The sequence below is a fragment of the Sabethes cyaneus genome, chromosome 2 (genome assembly GCF_943734655.1).
Source record: "Sabethes cyaneus chromosome 2, idSabCyanKW18_F2, whole genome shotgun sequence".
NCBI classification, from domain to species: domain Eukaryota; kingdom Metazoa; phylum Arthropoda; class Insecta; order Diptera; family Culicidae; genus Sabethes; species Sabethes cyaneus.
Window position 1 is genome coordinate 231,846,983 of NC_071354.1, and position 23,928 is coordinate 231,870,910.

At 40.8% G+C, this 23,928-nt stretch overlaps 1 protein-coding gene across 1 annotated transcript in view; it reads right to left on the reverse strand.

Moving 5' to 3' along the window:
- The window catches only part of LOC128736776 (uncharacterized), a 181,573-nt gene that overhangs the window by 101,716 nt on the left and 55,929 nt on the right, over positions 1–23,928 (reverse strand). The window contains exon 9 of the mRNA XM_053831264.1: positions 2,064–2,558. Within this exon, the coding sequence (XP_053687239.1) occupies positions 2,064–2,558 (495 nt within the window). The remainder of the gene's footprint in view (positions 1–2,063; positions 2,559–23,928) is intronic.

The following is a 23,928-nucleotide window of genomic DNA, read 5'->3' on the forward strand; positions in this document are numbered from 1 at the left end:
ACAGTTTGGAACATCCAGATGCATCCAGCTTTTTTCTTGTCTTGGAAAATGCCTTCCTCAGTACAATTGCAAATCATGTTACGAATTGCTCCGATGTTCACAGTTTGCATTTTCACCAACAGATTTAACGAAGTGCACTTTCTGCAAACGATTTGTTTGCACTTTACCGGGGAAATACTACGGTTTTTTACTAAAACGGAAGCAACGGTGGTGAACCAATATCATGTTTTTCGGACATTTTGGGACATCTGACAAGAATGACTTGTGGAAGCCAAAAACCGATTTTTAATAACTTAAATCCCAAAATTTTTCCAACCTGAGCCTACGAATATTTTCCGAAAACCGTAGAATTCTAGACGGCCCTTACTGTCATTATCAACTTACAGTATAGTTTTAATAGTGCAAAGATTTACATGCTCAATCTATTTCATTATGAAACGAAAAAGGGTAAAGAAAACTACCAAAATGCTTGTAAGGATCGAGAAAAAGTACATCAAAAAATTATAACTTTTTCCATGTGAAAACCCGCTAGACAACGCTTTCTTTCAAATTCATTGATCAATAAGCACTCCTTTAACTGTCACCGTAAAGTGGTGACCCTTATTATCGTCGTAAAAGATATAATGTTTGCTTTCAGCCAAAAGTCCAACCAACTGCAAACGGCGCTCATATATGCCGGGGAATTATGGCGTGAGTTTAAGTTTAACACTAAACCAGCCAACGGCAGCCATTTCGCGTTGCAAAGAGATCCGGTTTTATTTCGTCTCCCCTTGGTAAGGACATCGTTCCGAAGCATACGAAAGTACTATCAAAGAAATTGTTATTACAGGGTGTGATAACACACACTTTGGTGTGTTGAATTGTGAAGTTGAAAACGATTCCAATCTAAAATGTCGGTCCATTTTGATGAAATCAATATCTTCCGAAACCATGTGTCTAAGTTGCTTTTAAAACTGATGCAGAATGATTCATGTGATGTTTGTCAATAAAACAAAACTAATTCAGGTGAATTCAAAACAGGAACAGCTGTGCTCAGACATAAAACTACGATTGTTTATCGCTTTTAAAACCCTGTCCAGTGCATTTCTGGTGAAATTTATTTCTCCAAATCCACCGTTTAATCTCTCGTAAAATAATCAACAGCTCATTAACCACTCGCTTTTTGGTTTGGCAGCAGCCGAAGAGCCCTGATTAGTTGTCATAATGACTAGACTAACCTTCTTCCCAGCTGTAGCATTCCAGCAGCAGTAGGAAGCATCGCGCACACCTCTCGAGATAAATTAGGTGTTTAGCGTAACGCCCATATGGACCCCGAAGCGGTAAGTATCTAATGTTCGAACCTCCCATAAACAAATGCACGCCAAAGGAACTGACTTCCGAGGTTCGACGGCTGTTCCGAAACCATGGCACAGCTGTTCGCTCTCATCTGTGTTATGCTTTTGTCGAGGGGGCTGCTCCCCTCCCCTTTCCCTTATGTCACAAACATCGAATCTCAAACGACGACGGAAAAAATACCAAACGCGTGCGAGCAATTAATCAAACGATTGAAATTCTTCGTCATCTTCTGCGTGGCGTCCCGCGCGCCACTTTGTCAATCGCCAGCAAAGAACGACCGACCGACCGGTTCAATTTGCTCTGCAACTAATGGAATGACGGAAAACAAACAGTCACTTCGAATCCGGGAGGACCGTTTGTCAACTTTCTTTCGCTTTTTTCCGGGGCCGTTCACGGTCAACAACGCTTGAAATCGGCTGGCTGGCTGGCTGACAACTGAAACGATGATCGATTCGAACCGGTCAATGAAATCGGAACCGATTTGACGGCTCTGCCGATTTATTGTCGGGCTAAGTGAACCATTTATTGACTGCCCTGCCAGTTTCGTTTTCGTTTGTCTGGGGGTTGAAATCCTACCGCATGACTGACTGGCGATTTGTCATCATGGGAAACGTTTGCCATTTGACATGTAAGTTAATTGGGCTTAGGCGTACTGAATGTTGGATTCAGGGTTTTAGAACTTACCAAAAAAGCCAAATGTTCGATTAATAATTTTTAGTTAAACTTACCGCGACATGTTCGACGATCCTGGAAATCCAGTTCAAAACCTTTGAAGCAAGAACACTGAATGGTTGGTTGAACCTCATTCTCGTGATACACCATCTGGCACTCATGATCGCACCCGCCTCGATCTGATCCACAGTTCGGATGGACGACGATAATTTCTTCCTGTGGCTTCTCAGTTGACGTAGTTGTACTTGTAGTTTGAATGACTTCAGGTAGCTTTTCGGTCGGTTCCTCCGGTAATTCATCTTCCTCCTCATCGCCGTCATCATTTTCATTCATGTTGTCATCATCCGAATCTGTTTCAGCCTCATCCACTACCTCATTCTCTTCAGCTCGATGCAATTCAGTTTCACTTGTGTCAACATTTTCCCCAAATTCAGTAGTCGTTGATGGTGTCGAATGAGGCAACAACTCATGCTTCGGGGTTTCCTCCACCTCATCAGGTTGTTGCTCCTCTTCTTCCCCTTCTTCCTCCTCCTCGTCCTCCTCGTCGTAATCTGAAAGTAAATTAAATACGAGACGCATCGATTACCATGTTCACACGCATTGTTCCCTCAAGCGCCCATCAATCTACATACAATCAACATCTGATAGCTGTAGGTAATATGATTCCTGATTGTGGAATTTCACGTATCTCAAAAAAACCTAATCATTATTCCTGGAGGCAAATCGCTTAATCACCGTTCAACGCCCATTAACACTTTCGAGAGCCAAAAACTATGTGTCTCTCGGGTGTCGGGGGGGCTGGAACTGGAACTGGATCTGACAGCTCAAACAAAAACCGCGTCGTCACGCGAAACGATAAAACATAAAACTGACTGACATTGATGATGACTGCTGCGTGGATCGGTGGGGCAAAAAAAATAACAAACAGTGACTGATACAGCAGCAGCAACCACAACACCAAGCGTTTCAAACAGTAGTTTCAAAGTTCGTTATCAAAAACCACTTAAACAAATTATTCTCGCCTTCCTCTCATCATCATGATGATGCTGCCGGCCGGCCGGCCGGTCGCAGTGCTTGAAATTTTGCCGCGCTTGATGGATGCCAACCGCGACAAAGGAAAGCAGCCGCAGAGTTTTAAAAAGTTTTTCCTTCGGTAGAAATGAAGAAAAAACTACGCCGGCAGTACACGTATCAGGGTGATCAAGCTTTAGTAAAAATGTGTGCCAAAAGCGTAATATCAAGCGGTGAAGGAACTCATTTTACCGAAGATTCTAACATGATTGGCCCGTTCAGAACAGTCTCGAGTGAAAATGTGATTCGGTAGCATTTCTTTCACACAAGTATTAGCAAGTTTCTTTTTCTCTACGATTCAACCGTTATTCAACTTTAACCTGTGGGATTTCATTTCTTCGCATGTCATGCAATGAAAGACCAGCGAAAAGTTTGAGCAAAGATTTGAAATTATACCGCGACACTAAAAGAAGTTCATGAGAATTGTGATGAATTTCATTTGAAAATATTGTTATCAGACTGATGCAGTCAGGATATCACTAACAGTTATGTGACATCAAAAGTTTTTCACAACTTGGAGATTTTTCTGTGCACGTCTTCGACATATTTTATAATTTCCATCTTCTATACGTTTACATATCCTTTGAATGAAAAAAGTGTGCCAATTTTGCAAGTTTTTGTGTACTTCATTTAGCATAAAAAGTGATATAACAAAATTGGTGGCAGCTTCAACAGCTAATTTTCGTACCATGAATATGTAGGGCCATATAGTTACATCTTTGCTTTGCGGCAACGCAGGCAACTCATTTTTATGCATTATTTTAATGAATCAATCAAACAATACTCTTCGCAGTATAAATGTTTAAACAACGAAACTTGCTAATTGAACTCCATGGCGGTAAACTGTGCAGAGGTGTTCAGTATTATTTCGATCATCATCATCATCGTCGTCATTGGTGGTCAAAAGCATAATAAGAAAAGAATTTTATTCGCTTTAAGGAGACCGACCAATTCCCTAGCAAACTGTTGTTGATGCTCTTACCCAAGCAATCGTAAAATAGCAACTGAGATGCGAATATCGTATTTTGGCACTAGCTAGTGTGCCTCAAGGTAGTCATCTGGGTCCATTCCTTTTATTATTCTTTGCGCTAAAAGCCTCTTAAATGTGTTTTAGGCTGTGCACAGTGGATTTTGTTTTGTTGTAAAAAGTCATGAATCTCAATGTCTCCAAATACTGCAGGAGTAGATTCCATCTAGTGACGTCAAATGGGAGATATATTTATAAAAACTCTAATAAGATATTGTGTTTTACCATTGGAATCTTTGTAGACTCGTCTCCGATCTCTAGCCTCTAGCCTCTAGCCTCTAGCCTCTAGCCTCTAGCCTCTAGCCTCTAGCCTCTAGCCTCTAGCCTCTAGCCTCTAGCCTCTAGCCTCTAGCCTCTAGCCTCTAGCCTCTAGCCTCTAGCCTCTAGCCTCTAGCCTCTAGCCTCTAGCCTCTAGCCTCTAGCCTCTAGCCTCTAGCCTCTAGCCTCTAGCCTCTAGCCTCTAGCCTCTAGCCTCTAGCCTCTAGCCTCTAGCCTCTAGCCTCTAGCCTCTAGCCTCTAGCCTCTAGCCTCTAGCCTCTAGCCTCTAGCCTCTAGCCTCTAGCCTCTAGCCTCTAGCCTCTAGCCTCTAGCCTCTAGCCTCTAGCCTCTAGCCTCTAGCCTCTAGCCTCTAGCCTACAAAATTTAAATGATTGCGTATTTCCAGTTTTTAGTCGACTTTCAAATCCAGCTGTAAATTTAATTACAAGCCTAGTTTCAAGACTAATTTAAGCCCAATTTAAGTTTCGACCACCCACTTAGCTTCGAGCTGAGCGGTAAAAAAAACAAACGGCAGGAAAAAAACGGAAAAACACGTAGGAAACCATGACAAAAACTGGACAAACGGAATTTAAAAAGAGGATACACGCGAAAAAAGCTGATATGAGAGAAGAAAAACGGAAGAAAACGTGACAGAATAGGAGGAAAAACGTGGCAAAGAAAGAGAAATAAAATTCACCGAAAAACGAAAAGAGCGTACAGAAAAAAAACATGAAAAATAGTAGAGAAAAGAATAAATCAGTACAGATTTTGTACTTTCTCCGACGTTTCGACTATATTTTGTAGTCTTTATCAAGGATTTCTACGATACATTGGGTGTTAGGTTTGTTACAAATTTTGTTAATTTTCAATTTTATACGTACAATACTGTCTGTCCTTTGTCAATTGTCTTTGTTTAGTTAAAGTAACATGTCCTAAGTTATTTTGTTGCACATCTGTTTTCCTGTCTGTTAAATAAATTGTCTCGATTTGGTTTTTCTTTGCACTGTCGGTCTAACGTCCACTTATTGTACCTGGTATTTTATGTTTGAATATCTGGCTATAGTGCTATGGTAAAGGGGTGTTGGTGGGTTTAAGAGAAGCTAATAATCCTGAGTATGTATGGTTGAGGCCTTCTACGTCGGTACGCTTGTTGATGAAGTTGCGAGAATTTGAGATATGGCACATTTCAAGTATATGTAGTGCATATTTTTTGTAATTTTTGTAACTGGGACATGTTACTTTAACTAAACAAAGACAATTGACAAAGGACAGACAGTATTGTACGTATAAAATTGAAAATTAACAAAACGACGAGAACACGGGAAAATGTGATAGAAATAAAAGAAAAGAAAAACAGGAAAGTGGGGTCAATCACGGCGTAGTGGTTAGTATTCACGCCACTCACGCCGAGGACCCGGGTTCGAATCCCAACCCCACAGAAGTCACGAATGACCCGAGCTGTTAAAGTGACTATAATCAAACAAAAAAAAAACAGGAAAAATGGATTAAAGAAAAAGGTAAAACAAAACAGAAAACTAAGAAAAACGGAACAATGAAACAGAAAACACGGAAACTTATTCAATTTAATTCTACTATGTGTATTTTATTTACGACAGATACGTATTTCGCCTACGACTTGCAGGCTTCCCCAGTGTCTGTTTTCGAACGTATCTGTCGTGAATAAAATACACATAGTAGAATTAAATTGGATAAGTTTTCTTATTTTTTTATTTTTAGGTTTCGTATTCTACTAAGACGCTCCAAAAACTTCAGAAAACACGGAACAGAAAAAGGTAAAGCGAGAGAAGAAGACGAAAAATGAAATGAAAGTAGAACAAAAACCAAAAAAAATAAACAAGAAGTGTAACATCTGGACTAGAAAAGAAAAAATGAAACAGAGAAGAAGTAAAACGTCTGAGATTATAAAAAGAAGCTTAAGCCCAAGGCTTTACCTAGTTTTATCTAATTTTGTTATCATTTATGTATCGCTTTTGCATCATCTTTGTATCTATTCTGCGTCAGGTTTTGTGTTGTTTTAGGTGTTATTTGGGATACTAAATGTTATTTTATCAGGTATCAGCATCTTTGGCTCGAGCAGCACGTTCCTCACAATCATGTGGAAGATTTGTGCCTTGCCCATCTTGCCCGTGTCATCATTTACCTGATGAGGACGGGAAGGAAAACAGGAGGAATAGGAAGGGGTGGATGAGGAATTTGGACAAACACAAACATATATATACCGAGAGATTTTTGTACCCCCGAAGGGATACTGCAATCCTTGGTAGTTAACTTATCAAAAGTACACCCCCTGGGGGGTATACTCATGATAAATAAGAGCTTATAGCTCAATACCGCTTTCGGTAAGGAACATCAAAATGTCTCGTAATTTTAGTTTCCTAAAATCCGATTCATTTAAGACGTAGGATCCAAAGATCCTATGACGCAATTGTGCTACTGCAGGACAGTTGCAAATTACGTGATATGGTGTACCGTAGTCGGATTCACATAAATTACAATGAAACGATTCAGCTCGCTGAATCGTAGCCATATGATAATTTAGTCTGCAGTGACCAGTCAGTGATCTGACAAGAATACTGCAATTTACCTTTGAGTGTTGCAAAAGAAATTTCGCAACCTTCTCACAAGGCTTAACAATGAAACTTTTCGTTTGACGACAAGTTTCAAGATTTTCCCAATAACGTACATGTTCAGATGAAAACCAAGATCGAATCTTTTGTTTTATCCAACATGCCGCAATTGGTAAAGCAGGTTCCGGTTCGAAAACCGACTTTTCTGCTCCAGATCTTGCTAGTTCATCAGCCCATTCATTTCCGGTTATACCAGAATGGCCAGGAACCCAAACCAGATGAACGGCATTTAGAATGCTTAGTTCTTCTAATTGGGTGTGGCAGGCGATGACTGTTTTAGATTTAGAATTAGCCGCACAAAGGGCTTTTATAGCGGCTTGACTGTCAGAACAGAAGTAGATAATCTTGCCTATCAGTTCTTTCTGAAGTGCAAACTGAGCTCCACACATAATTGCAAAGATTTCAGCTTGAAAAACGGTGCAGTAACTACCCAACGAATAGGATTCCTCCAATTCTAGCTCACGGCAGTAAACACCAGCACCCGCGCGACCTTCGTACAAGGAACCATCGGTATAACAGACTACATAGTCGGAAATTTTCCTTTCCATGTAGCCTGACATCCAATCCTCTCTAGGAGGAAAGTCACTTGAGAAAGTCCTATACGGGAAAGTACGCATGAGCGTTACATCGCTAGGAGCAAGGGCAAACTTGTCCTCAGCAACAATTTGCGACCACAATCGAGTATGACCAGTGGAACCGTCCACAGACTGCCAAAGGCCAATCGCGTGTAGTCGATAAGCACATATTAGTGCCTCTTGCTTCAGGTGGAAGTGTAGAGGTTTAATATTGAAAATAGCTTCTAGGGCGGCAGTAGGAGTTGTAGTAAATGCACCAGACATTGCCATTAAACACATCCTTTGAAGATGGTTTAGCTTTGTCTGGACAGTCACAACTTCCCCTCTCTGCCACCATACAAGACAACCATACGCCAGTATTGGTCTGACAACGACCGTGTATAACCAGTGTATGTATTTGGGTTTAAGCCCCCAAGAGTTGCCAATTGCTCGTCTACATTGCCCAAAGGCCATGCACGCTTTTTTAATTCGAAAATCAATATTTGTGGACCAGTCAAGCTTGGAGTTGAGAATCAACCCCACGTACTTCACTTCGTTCACAACATCAACATCCGAATCGAAAAAGCGCAGAGCGCGAGCTCCATTGGTATTTCTACGTCTTGAAAATAAGACGATAGATGTTTTGCTCGGATTTACCGAAAGTGCAGTTTCTTGGCACCACGTTTCCACGACGCGTAGTGCCTGCTGCATTAAGTCAAATAATGTGCTTATGCACTTTCCAACTACTAGGATGAGATAGTCATCCGCAAAACCATATGACGGATAGCCTAGACTATTGAGTTTCCTCAATAGGCCGTCCGCCACAAGGTTCCATAAAAGAGGCGAGAGAACGCCACCTTGTGGACATCCACAAACACTTTGCTTCCAAATGCTTGCTTGCCGTAAGGACGAAAAAAGCAATCGGTTACTAAGCATTTGTTCTATCCACTTTATGATTATTGAAGGCACATTATGATAACGAGCAGCCTCCAAAATGGAAGCGAAAGATACGTTATCAAACGCGCCTTCAATATCCAAAAAAGTTCCTAAGCAAGATTCCTTTTGTGAAAAAGCAACCTCAATTTTATCCACCACATCATGTAATAAAGTGGTTGTAGATTTACCACTTTGATAAGCATGTTGTGCTGAATGAAGAGGAACTTCTACTAAGCTTGTTTCGCGGATGTGGTGATCAACAATCCGCTCAAGTGATTTAAGCAAGAATGACGTTAGACTGATTGGTCTAAAACTTTTTGCTTGCTCGTATGTCGCGCGTCCACCTTTAGGAATGAACTTAATGGTTATTTCACGCCATTGAGTTGGGATGTACCCAATAGCAATACTACACACAAACATCCTTCTCAGAATGTGTTTGAAGTACTTGAATCCTTTCTGCAGTAGAATAGGGTATATTCCATCTGTTCCAGGAGATTTGTATGGAGAGAAGCTGTTCACGGCCCACTCAATCGCTTCAGTTGTGACAAGTCTCCGAGCAAAAGCCCATGAGTCTAAGCCACCTAAAACGATTTCTGGATCGTTTCGAACTTCAGGTTCCACACAGCCCGGAAAGTGACTATAAAAGAGACATTCCAGGATTTCATTGTCATTAGAACAGTATTCACCGTTCGAACTTCGAATGTTATTAACCTGATAATCTTTCGATTTTGACAGTATTTTATTAAGTCGACTTGCCTCGCCGAAACTGGAAACGTTGCTACAGAACCTGTGCCAGCTCGTGCGTGCTGAAGACCGTAGAGCCTTTGCATAGGCTTTCCGGGCCTGCTTGAAAGGCTCCACGCCATCCCTCCGACGTCTATTCCAGGCTCTCCTGCATCGTTTCTTTAGTTCCGCGAGATGAGAGTTCCACCACGGTGTTCCTCTAGTCGTTTTAATAGTTTTTAGCGGGCAAGCTACTTCAAAAGATTCCGCAATAAAACATGTTGTGACATCTACAGCCACATCCAAGTCGATCGATGACTCAATCGTCGGTTCGAATCCTTGAAATTTCGTCGCCAGTTCCTCCTCAAAGAGTTCCCAGTCAGAAAATCTCGGATTGCGAAAGGTTGCAGCGTTCAAGGAGACACCCAAATGATCAAAATATATAAAGCAATGATCAGATATTGGTGTCTCATTTGAAACATGCCATTGTGCCAACTCATGACTGATCCTGTTAGAGCAGAGTGTTATATCTAACACTTCCTCTCTACCAGCTCGTATGAAAGTTGGACAATTGCCAATGTTGAGTATTCCAAGGTTGGTACTACTCAAATATTCCATCAAATCAGAGCCTCTCGGATTGATATCCGAGCTGCCCCAAATGATGTGATGGGCATTGGCATCACTGCCTACAATGAGCGGAAGCCCATTAGATTGGCAGTATCTCACCACATTTCTGAAATCGTCGCTGGGAGACGGTTCATCGTGTGGTAAGTATGCAGAACAGTAGACATAGCGCCTATGGACATCATCCACGACGAGTTCTACTGTGACTGCACAAATATCTCGAGTAGTCAACTCAGAGATAAGGCATGCACTTATTGACCTATGCAACAATATGCATGCCCTGGGCATCAAACGAGGATTTGTCATACCAGTTTTGCTGAAAGCAGCAAAGTTCTGGTTTCCAATATTCGTCGAATGAAAGTACCCCTTGCGAAAACATGGCTCCTGAATCAATGCGATGGTGACAGAGCCATTAAAAAGTTTTTCGCATAAATACAAATTTGCTGCCCGTTTGTGTTGAAGATTTATTTGTGCGACCCTAACTATTTGACTAGCGGAGTATATGCACAAACAATCTCCAACACAGATCAGACAGCAAATTGTAAGCGAAGCCAATTATATTGGCCAGAACGCACTTGGCGTAAAACCCATAAGGGAAATTGGGCAGGACTACTATGCTGTTCCCACGAAACGCAAGGAACAACAAAGATCGACCGTACCAGAGCCCCGCATGGCACAGTAGGGGCCAGATGCCCAAAGCACTCCGTTCGCGACTGGCATGTTTTCACCCCTCCAGCCATTCAGTCATCGGCACGGAGGTAGACCTTGACTTAGGGGCTCCTGATTTGCCGACTCCCGGCAGGATCAGGTCCCGTGGCTCAATTTTTGCCCAAACGTACAATTCGGCACCAACCGCCAAAGGGCCTAACTGCAGATTGTGTAAAACAGACCGATTTAGAGTCTCTCTCTCTGTGCTAAGCCAGCTGAGAAAATAACTCTCTCCCGGTGTGCCCACACCCCGCAGCCGCGCCCTCCGAAAAACCTGCGCCGAACTGCATGATTAGGTAGCCGGAAACCACACGGCGAGTGTTCCACCTTCTCTGTCTGCATACGACAACCAAGGTTGCGTACCACCAGGTGCGCAACTTTGGCTACCGTACCCCAGCCGGCACCTCGTGGAGGTAGAGATAGGAGTTAGAAAACAGAGGTGATATATTTGCACATGTTCACTCATTTGCCAGCCTCAGAAAACTAAGAAAAACGGAACAATGAAACAGAAAACACGGAAACTTATTCAATTTAATTCTACTATGTGTATTTTATTTACGACAGATACGTATTTCGCCTACGACTTGCAGGCTTCCCCAGTGTCTGTTTTCGAACGTATCTGTCGTGAATAAAATACACATAGTAGAATTAAATTGGATAAGTTTTCTTATTTTTTTATTTTTAGGTTTCGTATTCTACTAAGACGCTCCAAAAACTTCAGAAAACACGGAACAGAAAAAGGTAAAGCGAGAGAAGAAGACGAAAAATGAAATGAAAGTAGAACAAAAACCAAAAAAAATAAACAAGAAGTGTAACATCTGGACTAGAAAAGAAAAAATGAAACAGAGAAGAAGTAAAACGTCTGAGATTATAAAAAGAAGCTTAAGCCCAAGGCTTTACCTAGTTTTATCTAATTTTGTTATCATTTATGTATCGCTTTTGCATCATCTTTGTATCTATTCTGCGTCAGGTTTTGTGTTGTTTTAGGTGTTATTTGGGATACTAAATGTTATTTTAGATTTTCCATGAAATTTTTTAGGTTATTCTCTTAATTTTGAATAATTTTTATATCATTTTTGAATCATTTTCCTGTCATTTCTGTATCATTGATCCTTTTAAAAACGACTATTTTAAATCAGGAAAGACCGAAACAGTAGAAAAGTTAATAGTTCCACTTCATATTACGCCGACTGGCCCGTTCGATCAGCACCTAGTAGTTTTCTGGAAAAATTGGTGGTCATTTTTTAAAACTGTTTTTATTTACAGCTCCCGCTCGCCCACTACGCCCGGCTTTGTGTTCTAGTTATGATCGTATCTCAAAAAACTGTCATTTAATGAATGCCTCATCTACAGTCCATCATATACGATATTGAAATTTAAACAGAAGGTTGGCCACATGTACTCCGATGGGAGTAAGACAGGCAGAAAACTTTCTCCGATATGCAAAATGTGTACTAAATGATCTCGATGGAGGTAATTATTATCCAACAGAAAAATCATCATCCTTCATTATAATATGCAATTTACGGCAAAAAGATTTTATGCCGCCGGTTTAAACCCGTACAAGATGAAGTACCTCTAGTCGGCTCAGCCACAGGCGTGTCCGGATCAATAGCTGTCAGAAATGGATACTCGAATCATCATTCAGTCACATCATTGCTTTTACACTTAGGCAAACACATTCCAATCAAAATGAAACAATCAGCAAAAACAAAAGCGTTCCGTTATCATGGGCTCATTAGAAATCACTTTTTCCGAGACTCCCCGGATTCTACCCCATTATATGAAATTAGATTCCTATCTGTCTGAACCCACACAGCGGACCATCACCGCGCCGGCCGGCCGATGTGATCCGTCCATCCATCCGTCCATCCATCCAGTCACTGAGACTGGGAGTCCGTGAAGCCACCACCACCGTCATCGTCGCCATCATCGGTCTTAGGACGATGCGGAGATGGCGCGCAGATGTGTCAAAATTAGTGCCCGCCATTAGAGACGGTACTTCATTAGCAGCGCACTGATGAGGTTCGTGTCGGTCGTTCGGTAGGAAATCGAGACTTTTCTGCCTTTCCCGTCACGGGTTTCTCGCTGGAGCTGTTGCTGGAACTGAATGATGCTGCACGGCCGCATGACTCGACAGCGAGACTCTCCTGTGTGTTCAGTGTCTATGATGCTCTAATTGAGAGAATCGACTGCAAGGTATTGATTGCATCTTTTCATTCAGTTTTCTGAACCGTGGACAGCGTTAACACTGCTGAGCAGAAAATGCAAAATAAAATTTACCTTCAAGATTAAATTATGGAAAGCTTAAATTTAGATCAGCTGGAATTTAAATTGAAGATCTAGGTCAATTGCATTTTTAAAGTTTCAACTCAAGATTCGCATCGCATCGAGGTATCGATTCCGAATGCCAATTAAATGCGAATGAACTATTTCTCACGTCTAATAATCCAAATCACGCACATCTCTTCTTCTTTTGTGAACCTTACCGGGCGGTGATCGAACCCAAACGAGCAGCCCAGCTCTGGATGACTTCAGACAATCATCCTTCGCAGCCGCGTGAGACTGTAACTATACCCGGTATCTAACGAATTTAATCTCGGATCAATTTACCGTCCTTGGGCCCGAGGTGGCCGCGGCAGGAAGGTGCCATCGTTTACATTTCTGCTAGCGCGTGTAGCCGCCGCCCGCCGTTGTTGGCCAACAAGCTGATTTTGACGTTCAAAGATTCCGAAATGGTGTTATTATTGATTTGATTACTTTCCTTCCACAGTGCCCGACAGGGACGTCACATAATCGAATTGTGGCTGGCCCGAGTTCAATGCGGGAAGCTGGGACGACTCTAAGTCAGCCTATTTATTGGTGTTTTTGTTGTTGTTATGGTTCCAAAATGCAGCCCTCCTCTTGTTAGCACAGCGCGCGAACTTTTAAAGCGATTAACTAACTAACTAATAACACTTCGCTACCCAGCAAAAATCGTGATCTATTTTTAAATTACAGTCGCGATAATCTTTACAAGCGGCAAAAGCCCCTTCAGGGAAGGTTGTTCTCTGGTCAAAACAAACGAAATTGATCGAGTGGTATTTAGAGATGAAATGGATATCCATCGCAATTTAACGCAAGCTGCCAATTTATACACATCGATCGGCGACCGGCCTTTGTACGGGCGGCATACGATCGTGAGTCGATCGATGGAAGGTGGAAGATTAGTGTCGCTATAGCTAATTTATCGAGCTTTGGGAATGTTGAATTTTTGTCAACATTGAACTCTTGCGGCAATTTCTGGCCATTCATCTAGCGCGCGGATCGGCCGTTTGGCGTTTTGTTTGCATTGAACGTAGTTCTACGGTAGGCTAGGATGATTGAGCCGTCTATCGGGATCATTTTGGTGACGGCAATAACCATAGTTATGGTGATTAATTGCGGTGGGTTATGCCGCAACATGCCAGTAGGATAGTACCTGTTTAGATTCCTGTATAGTGCACTGAACCGAAGATGTTAAAAGCTTTTTAAAAACGAAATAAATTTATTGCAATGAAAATAGTTTCCATATAAGAGTTAATACACTCAAGTACTTTTTTTACACGGTTTGTTTTTTCGATTACCATGAAAGGGACAACTTAGGAGCCATTCACTTATTACTCAATGTATTTGGGAAAGGCCCGAAATTCGCCACGTAGTTTGTAAATGCTTCCTAAGTTGACCCGTTTTTGAGTAACCGAAAAAAACAAACCGTGTAAAAAAAGACTTGAGTGTAATTAAAAACGCAAATTAAACGGGAATTTGCAGGACTTTAGAGACGATCATTTCATAGATGCCAATGTTTAACTAGTAAACGAACTTCAATAAAAGTGATTGCATTTAACCCTACTTAACGGAGGAAGCACAGCATATACCTTATCATCAGGTTAAGTTTAGATGGCTCTGAAAATTCCAAAATATATGCGATTTTGTCGACAAGAATTCTAGAATATACGGATCCTTTGGGGATAAACTTTGTTATCCACAGAATATTTTTTCTTGATTTCTGCGAAAGTTTGCTTCCATTGGCATGTAAACGTAGTTGTTCTACTATGCCAATTTTGTTTACATCATTTTCGTTGATGTAGTCATTAACTATGAACCCACACAAAATTTTACTAAATTCTGGGTACTTCAAACCATCCATCCATCTGATGGTTTTAAAAAATGGCCTTTTTTAAATTATTTCTGCTTAAAAAATAACACAGTGCACAGAGCACAGAGCACAGAGCACAGAGCACAGAGCACAGAGCACAGAGCACAGAGCACAGAGCACAGAGCACAGAGCACAGAGCACAGAGCACAGGGCACAGAGCACAGAGCACAGAGCACAGAGCACAGAACACAGAGCACAGAGCACAGAGCACAGAGTACAGAGTACAGAGCATAGAGCACAGAGCACAGAGCACAGAGCACAGAGTACAGAGTACAGAGTACAGAGTACAGCGTACAGAGTACAGAGTACAGAGCATAGAGCATAGAATACAGAGCCGATAGCATTAAGTACAGAGCACAAAGTACATAGCACAGACCATAGAGTAATTCCATGTAATTGCATGTTTATAGGACAAAAAGTTCTTATTTTCATAAGGAACCAAAGATGTTAATCTTTACACTTCATACTTCATACACGTCATACGGCAAGTTTTGAGATAGGGTATCATTCCAAACAATCGAAAAATGCAAGTGTCACGAAAAATAACTCTAACTCGGTCTAACTAGAAATTGTCGCTTCGTGATTATTTGAAATAATTTCCGATTATTTTCGAACAAGTCTTGGTACAATTCAGGAATCAACGAGAAAGTCGATGGAAAATTCCATTAATTCTACTATAATAAACCTACAAGAGAACTAAATGGAATACTACCCTTTCTCTTTGTTTGCTATTTGCTTTAATAATTCCTTATTGTGCTGTACCACCACACAAGCAACACAAGCGGTGCCACCGATATTTTAATTTCAATAATCGTCACATTGAAATATTGTCTACCGTGAGCAAGTCATAGCGATTAAAACCAAGTTAACACCAAATAAAACATTAATTCACCGCAACATGCGCAACAATGCGCAGGAAAATACATTAAAACTAAATCCAATGTTCTGTTTTAATAATTATTCCTGGACCAATAAACTTTATTGTGATCAGCGGAGAACAACAATGTTTTATTTCTTCTTATAAGCATGTTTTCATCCTTAAAAGGATGATGTCTGGTAATTGATAAAACTGTTAGAAATATCGGCATTCTTCTCACTTATCTTAAAACGCACTTAATACAACAGCTTGAATTTTAGCAAAACACCTCTAGTAACTCCGAAGAAAAGTTTGTTCATTTCTCCATCGATACGGACAGCCAGCTGCGGAAGATACTGGTCTTCTCGACGTCACACAATCTGCGTCACAAAACAAAAAATGTCAGCTGCAAAGTCATTCCTACTGGTTTATGGACGCAAATAATTTGGCTTTCTCAGCAAACTGCAGACCAGCGAGACTTTTCCATTTCACTTTGCCAGATGGATGTCAGACGAAACGTTTGAAACGGCAAACAAACTGATGAAAATGAACCCGATTTTCGACTACCCTTTGTTATATTCTAAAGTAACGACCGACTGAAAAGGCGGTAACAACGAAAATCAAAAATGACGAACCACGAAAAAAGGGCTGGCCTTCGAAGATATACTTCGAATTCAAATAAAACAAGGCCTGCTGCCTGGCATAGTTATCAGTTTCTGTAAAGCCAGCGGACCGACCGGTATGTACTCTCGACGTCGCGTCGGCGTCAGTGCAATCTCCAAGAGGGTTAGAAAAGTACACCGCCAAAGGAAGGAGAACAAGAAGACGCGCAAAGCTTCTGACTTCCCGATGTGTTCAGTACATTCGATCGCCTTGCTCGCGGTTGCATTCATGCAACTGTTGTTGTGGTAATGTTGCAAGTAGGATTTATGATAATCATTGGAATAATTGGTCCTTTTAAGGACCGGAACATAATAATTGAAGATTTAATTGAATTTTCTCAGACCGTTTCCAACTAAACGAGTAATATTTTATAAAGCTTTGTGAGTTATCCGGCAGAGGTTTGGCAAAGCATAGGATCACCAAGGCAGAAATAAGAAGCCAAGGCACATAAAGTGTAGCTGTTGAGATGTTGCGGTTGGCTCGTCATAACAAACTTATACCATGCTGCATCAATATCCGGACACTTAAGCAGGTCATATTTTTAATATGCTCCGTAAACAATATTTTCGCAACATTCTAGTAATTGCTTTGTACTATAATCAAATATAAAGCTTAAATTCGCAATAACACGTCAATTTTACAATGAAAACCCAATAAAAACATTAAAATAAGAGAAATAAACAGGCTTGTCTTGTTCATAAATCCGGACACCTGACATCTCAGTGAATCAATATCCGGACACTTTTGAATCATTTTCCGGACAGGCAAAACTTTTTCATATTTTGTCTAAGAAATGTATGCCTATAAGTAAACAACCTGTCACTTGTAGTATTAAATAATCATCTCTCTATACATTTTTTTTACTTTTAATGCCATTAACAGTACGATTTTAGTCAAGTACTACACTGACCCACGTACCTAACCAGAGAACGAAAGTGATTAAATACTTCTACATTAATTGCCTTGAAGTATTTTGCATTTCCAAATATTTTGACGGTTCCATGGATCGAGACTCCTTCTCTTACCACACCTTCTGCCTGGTTCAGTGTGTCCTTTCGCATTTTCTAAGAAAAACAGTAGGTAGTTACCATCAATAATCAAACATGTCCGGATTTAAAAACATGGTTTTAATTCCGGACAGCGTAATTATTTATAAAAATGCACTTTATTTCGACACATTAATGAATGACACCGTCTCAATTATTGAAAACTAACCTTCTTTGTTGATACTAAGCCTAAAAAGTTGGTTTCTTTGTAATAATAAGCTCCCAAAACCTTAAATCGCGAAAACACTGCTGTTTAGTAATCTAAAAAAACTCGCAGAAAAAAGACACTGTTCGACACCAACTTTACGTTTGGATTTATTTAAGTTATTTCGCGCAGCCTACTTAACCACTGACTATGTTTAAACGATCTTACGATATATTTGCAGAGTAATCCACGCCGCTACACCTCATAATTTGTACATATTATTACTTAATAAGGATCAATTAGTGAAGGTGTCCGGATATTGGTACCGTCCGGATTTTGATGCAGCATGGTACTGATCACCTCTCGCGAAGTTCAAACTTCTGTTCGTTGCTAAGTGAGTAGGCCAAACATGCCATCTCAGGAGGGATATCAAAGCATAGTCAACAAACATGCCAGCTCTAAGTAAATGTGTTCGGTCAGGCGTACTATAACCATCCAACAATTGGCCGTTTTCAAGGCCAAATATGTAAGTTAAGATGTGATTAAATTTTCACACCGACTCATTTGGCCTTAAATGATGAATGAAATTATCTGAAATAGCACAATTTCTTTTATCAAACCATAGTAAATGAGATGAATGTAAACAGCCATTACAATTTTGCATATTTAGAATTTAGTTTACATAATTGTAGCATAAAACGCTTCTATCGAAGCTATTATGTTACGAAATTGATGAGGAAGCATATTTTTCTATTTTCTATATGTAATAAACTAAGTGCTGGCACGGTATATTCATGCGGTCTCTCGACTCGGCGACTTTATTGGTATGGATTTGAAATGCCTAAAATGCATATTGAATTCTAATCCAGAGAACTACTAAATTACTTTCCTCTCGGTTTTCTTTAGCAAACCAAATCTATCCAACACCAACGCTAAATAAACGAGTACAGCTACAGTAATACGTTGTGTTGTTTCTCTTTGGTAGCAAAAGATGAACAATCAAATTGAAAAGGACAACTTTGCCTCCTTTACCCAGACTGAAATTGAAATCCTCCAGTTTGTTCAACGTAGGTGATGGAATGACGGACCATGAAAAATAGGACGGACATTCATTTTCAAATTATGCAATTCCATTATCTGCGAAGCACAACCGATTCTTGTCACTTGCTTTGCTATGTAACAAGAGGTAAACCGGCGAACAACATTATTTAAACGCTAGCTGAGGAGGAAAACTCAAGGGCCAGACAAAGCCACGCTCGAGTCGTGCAGGTCTGCAGCTCCCAGTCCTCCAGTTTATCTGACTGCCGTGATGGAATATTTAGCTGCGGAAGTGCTTGAATTGGCAGAAAATGCTACTCGAGACAACATAAGACCAGAATTATCCCACATCACTTGCAGCTGGCCACCTGGACTGGTATTTCATCGTGACTGATGACCGTCACGAACGACTTCGTCGATGATATTTTACATCGCATAAAGCTTTCCTGTTGCAATAAAGAAGAAAAACAAAAAGTTATTTATATCCTTTAACTCTACTACTGTGTTTTATTGATAAATACGTATTTCGGTCTCGACGTGAGACCTTCATCAGTATCTAACTAACTTAGACTGTTTGAAGAATAGCAGCTTGGTCCCCTATTTAAACCGAATAGGGATTGTGGGAAATCCGGTAGGTAGCTGCCACCCAGCTAGCACCAACTCGTATATTAATGTACGAAAACTATCGTAAATAACTCCTAACAAACTCTAAATCATAACTAAAGCTGGATAAAGTGGGATCAAGTTGATTTTCTGTCGTATATAATGATAATGACTGACATTCATTATCAAATTATTCGTAATCGTAATTGCGCATGAAATACGATTTATTTAGCATGTATATCTGTACGTAATGCTGATTTTTACCTTTTTATACATATGAAAATGCTAGCTGGGCATATCAAAAAAAAGAAACTATTTTTATTACTTATTAGGTCAAAAAGTGGTGAAACGTTACTACCTGTTTGATTATTTAGAAGATTGGATGGATTTTCTTTAAAAATTTCCAGAGGTTCGGCAACATCCAACTTCCAAATATTATTTACAGGGCGGAGAAGACTAATGTTTTCAGAAGTAAATGGATGTTCTTCGTCGAAAATATGCTCGGCTACCTTGGATTTGAAGTGGTAAAATTCTTTCTCCTGTAGTTCTTTCCTCGCTTTTGTTACTTCTGAAACATGCTCCTTGAATCGGATTCCGAAACTTCTTTTTGTTTGTCCGATATAAATCTTATCACAGTGACTACATGCAATTTTGTAGACTCCTGCTTTGTTTAGTATATCGATCGGATCTTTTGTGGATCCTAATCGTGTTTGGAGCTGGTTATTTCTACTAGTGTAGACGATATCCATTCCATATTTTTTAAATTTAGTGTGAAGCTGATGTGTTACACCACTATCATACTCGACAGCCACCATTTTCAGATCTTCTGATATAGGGGTTAGTGTCGTAAAAGAATTACGAAGTAATAATTTCCTTTTTTTATTCCAAATGGCTTGGATGGTTTCCTTCTTAAAGCCATTCAGCCTGGCAATCTCAAAAATATAACTTAATTCCTTGTCTTTTCCTTCTTTACTCAAAGGAAGAGTTTCCACACAGTGAATCATGTGGTGAAAAGTGGCCATTTTATTTTGAAAGGAGTGGTTGGATGTGATAGGTATCACCCGTTTTGTATTAGTGGGTTTCCTATAAATCTTGAAATCAAATTTTGTGGAATTCCTTATGACAACAACCTCTAAGAATGGAAGTTTATTGTCCTGTTCCTTCTCAAATGTAAAATTAATATCTCTGTGGACGTTATTGAGTATGTATAAGAGAGTATCAGAGTCCTCTTGTTTTAAAATACAAAATATGTCATCCACATATCTCCACCTTTTACCAGATCGCTAAAACATTCATTTCATTTAGTTTGTTTTCTATGTTTGCCATAAATAGTTCACATAAGAAAGGTGACAGAGGGTTCCCCATTGGGGCGCCCTTCATCTGCTTATAAAAATTGTCACTAAATTCAAAATAATTTTCTTCCATACAAAGTTGGGTTAATCTTAAGTAGCCCTTCACCTTCGTTTTCCACTCATTCCCACTCCGTTGTAAAAGTAACCAATTTTCTAAAAATTTTAGGGCTTCGTTCACCGGAACACTAGGGAACAAAGCCTTTACGTCAAATGATATCATGATTTCCTCAGCTCTAATGTGACCTGAGGACTTTAAATTTTCGATGAAATCGCTTGTGCTCTTAGCCGATCGACTGGGAAACTTCTTTGGCATAGTTTGAAACTCTTTGACTAGCCACTTTGCTACTTTTTCAGTTGGGGATCCTACTGCAGAAATAATTTCCCTCATTTCATTACCAGGTTTGTGGATTTTTGGAAGGCCCTTTATTCTCGGGAGAACAGGTTTAGAAATACGAAGATTTTTCCAGGTATCACCAATAATATTCTTGTAATATTCTATCCACACGTCTGACCATTTCGGCAAGGCTTTCCGGTTAGCTCGTTGCAACAAGCCATGCCTGGTGTGCAGTTATCTCCACTCTCCAATCTCGGTTATCTCGGTACTCCAATTTACCGAAAAGAAAATTACGCTAAGAGCGTTAGTGCAAGTTTATTGCAAGCTGGAGTTATGATAATCAAACAATCGGTCCTTTTAAGGGCCATAAAACGATTGAAGAGTTTATTATGTTTTCTTGCCTACCATAACACAGGCAACGAGGGAAAAGTAGAATTTTTCGCCGCTGCGGACGACCAACAACTGGCGGGTATAAGTTTTCTGGTTACGGGCGGCATTTTCTGGCATTTCTAAAACGTCTGCAGCTTGTAAATGCTTTATTATCAGTGTTCTTCATTTGTAAGGCGCAAAAAAGTTTTGCGCAACATTTTCACCGTTTTGAAAACTCGCGCGTGTTGTCACCAGCGATTACCAGAGGAAAAGCACTGTGCAACGGAGAAACAGATCATGGAAATTTATTTACTGTTTGGTTTAGTGTGACTTCGATTCGTTTTAACAAAATAGATTCAATCAATTCATAGAAATAACTCCGAAATCAGTTGACGATTGAACGTATACAATGTTACTACTTTGATAAACATTACGTACAACGCGTGTAGCATGTATTCATGAAGAATCGTTTTGACGGAGTACAAACGGAAAGCGGAGAGTGGCGTAGGTGTATGAACCACGAGTTACAGGCACTACTTGGAGAGATTCCCATCATACACCTGGTGAAAGCTGGGAAACTACGGTCGACTGGCCACGTCTCAAGAATGCTGGACAACTATGCAGTGAAATCCGGTCTCTTGAAGAACCCCACTGGCACCAGGAACAGAGGGGCCCAACATGCTAGATGGCTCGACCAGGTTGAAGACAACTTGCGTGTGTCGAAACGAGCAACGAACTGGCGCCGAGTAGCCCAGGACCGAGTACAATGGAAAAACATTCTGGCTGGTAAAGTAAGTAAGTAAAGGATTGAATGTCGATACCGGATTGTTTAGCGATCAGCTTTGTGCGGCGACGTATGCTCCCGACGCATTGATTTTAACGCTATCCTCCAGGCGTAGATTGCCTTCGCCGTCCCAAGGTTTCTAGTAATGATTTCGAGGTCGTCTGCGCAGGCTAGGAGTTGACTACTCTTGCAGAAGATGCCCACTCGCCGAAACACACCTTCAATAGCGATGTTGAATAAGATACAGAACAGTCCATCCCCTTGCCGCAACCCTCTGCGCGATTCGAAAGGACTCGAGAGTGTCCCCGAAACACGCACGTAGCACATCACTTGCTCCAGAATAGCTTTGATCAGCCGCGTCAGTTTGACCGGAAAACCATACATGTAACTTGTCTGCCATAGCTGTTCACGTTCAACTGTATCGTATGATGCTCTACAATCCACGAAAATATGATGAGTGGGTACGTTGTATTCTCAACATTTCTGGAGGATTTGTCGGAGAATAAAAATTTGATCCGTAGCAGCACGGGCCTCCATAAAGCCCGCATGATACTGCCCTACGAATTCGCTTACTATTGGGAATAGACGACGGAAAAAAATCTGGGAAAGTACCTTGTAGGCGGCGTTGATCAATCTAATAGGTCGCCCTTTTTGTAGATGGGACAAGCTACACCTTCCATCCACTCCTCCGGTAGTTTCTCCTCCTCCCAAATCTTAGAAATTATCCAATGAAGTGCCGTTGCAAGCGGTTTTGGGCCATTTTTGTAGAGCTGTGCCGGTAATCGGTTCTTTCCGGCGGCTCTATTATTCTTCAGCTGATGAATTTCTCGCCGGATCTTTTCGAAATCGGGAGCCGGCACGCTGTTGTCATTTGTAGGCACTCCTAGGTTAAATTCCGTTGCGTCTACTTCTGCTATATCGCCGTTGAGGTGCTCATTGAAATACTGCTTCCACCTGTCGATCACCTCGCGCCTCGTCCCTACACATGTCAGGTTTAGGTGTCAATCTTTTGGTGCTCCCTAATTTGCCCTGTAAGTAACTCCATGCCTAGAAGTCGAGAGGATTTAAAGCAGGCGAAGAGGCAGGCCACTCTTTTGAAGAAATAAAATACGGAAAATTGTCCTCACACCAAGCCTGCGTAGCTTTCGTCTAGTGAGATGGTGCAGAATCTTGTTGGAAGCAGTACGGTGCATTTTTGTAATGTTTTTTTGGCGATGGGATGCAAATGACGGATTTCACGCCAACTCGACCAGAGGTTGGCATGCCCCTTTCAGAATTTAATGAAACTTGGTGCGTGTAAAGAATTCATCTAAATAAGCAACTCTGCTTACTTAGTTTTTCCTAAATTGGTCTAGACCAACTTCTGAAAGGGGCTAATTTTTTTCAGATTAATGGTACTGATTATCAGTAATAATTTTATCAGTCGATAAACATAATAACAAACATAAATCGTTACTGTTATTAATGCTAGAATGATCTACAATTGTGTGACCCTTGATTGTGTACTGACTGTAAATCAATTGAAGCTACGTTACATCAATATAATTAGCAAAACGAGTCTAGGTACTACGTGTTGCAAAGTTTTGTGCCGTCTCCCTTTTACCTAAATCTAGAGACGCTAACGCCGTCTCCTTACGTAAAATGACGCAAGCTTTTTTCTCCCATTTAATCTTTGCTTGCAGGTTTACTCTGTTAACAAGTGCCCTCCTCACTGGCAAAAGAACGCATGAAGCACTCCTTGAAAATGCAATCATTCTTCTTCTCCTGCTGCTCGCTCGTAGTATGTAGTAAATCCATTCCCTATGACTTCATTTGAGAAAGTGGCAAGACTTGGCCTGACACCAGTAGCCCTTATCTGCCAGCCAGCAACGTCAATTCCAGTGGGTGGGTGGGTGGTTGGTTGGCTGGTTCTGGTACGGTTCGGAGAAAAGAAATGTGCAACACGTGTTCCGACACAAAGTCAGCGTTTTTGTTTGCTTTGGTGCATTTTCTTTCGCCACTCGAA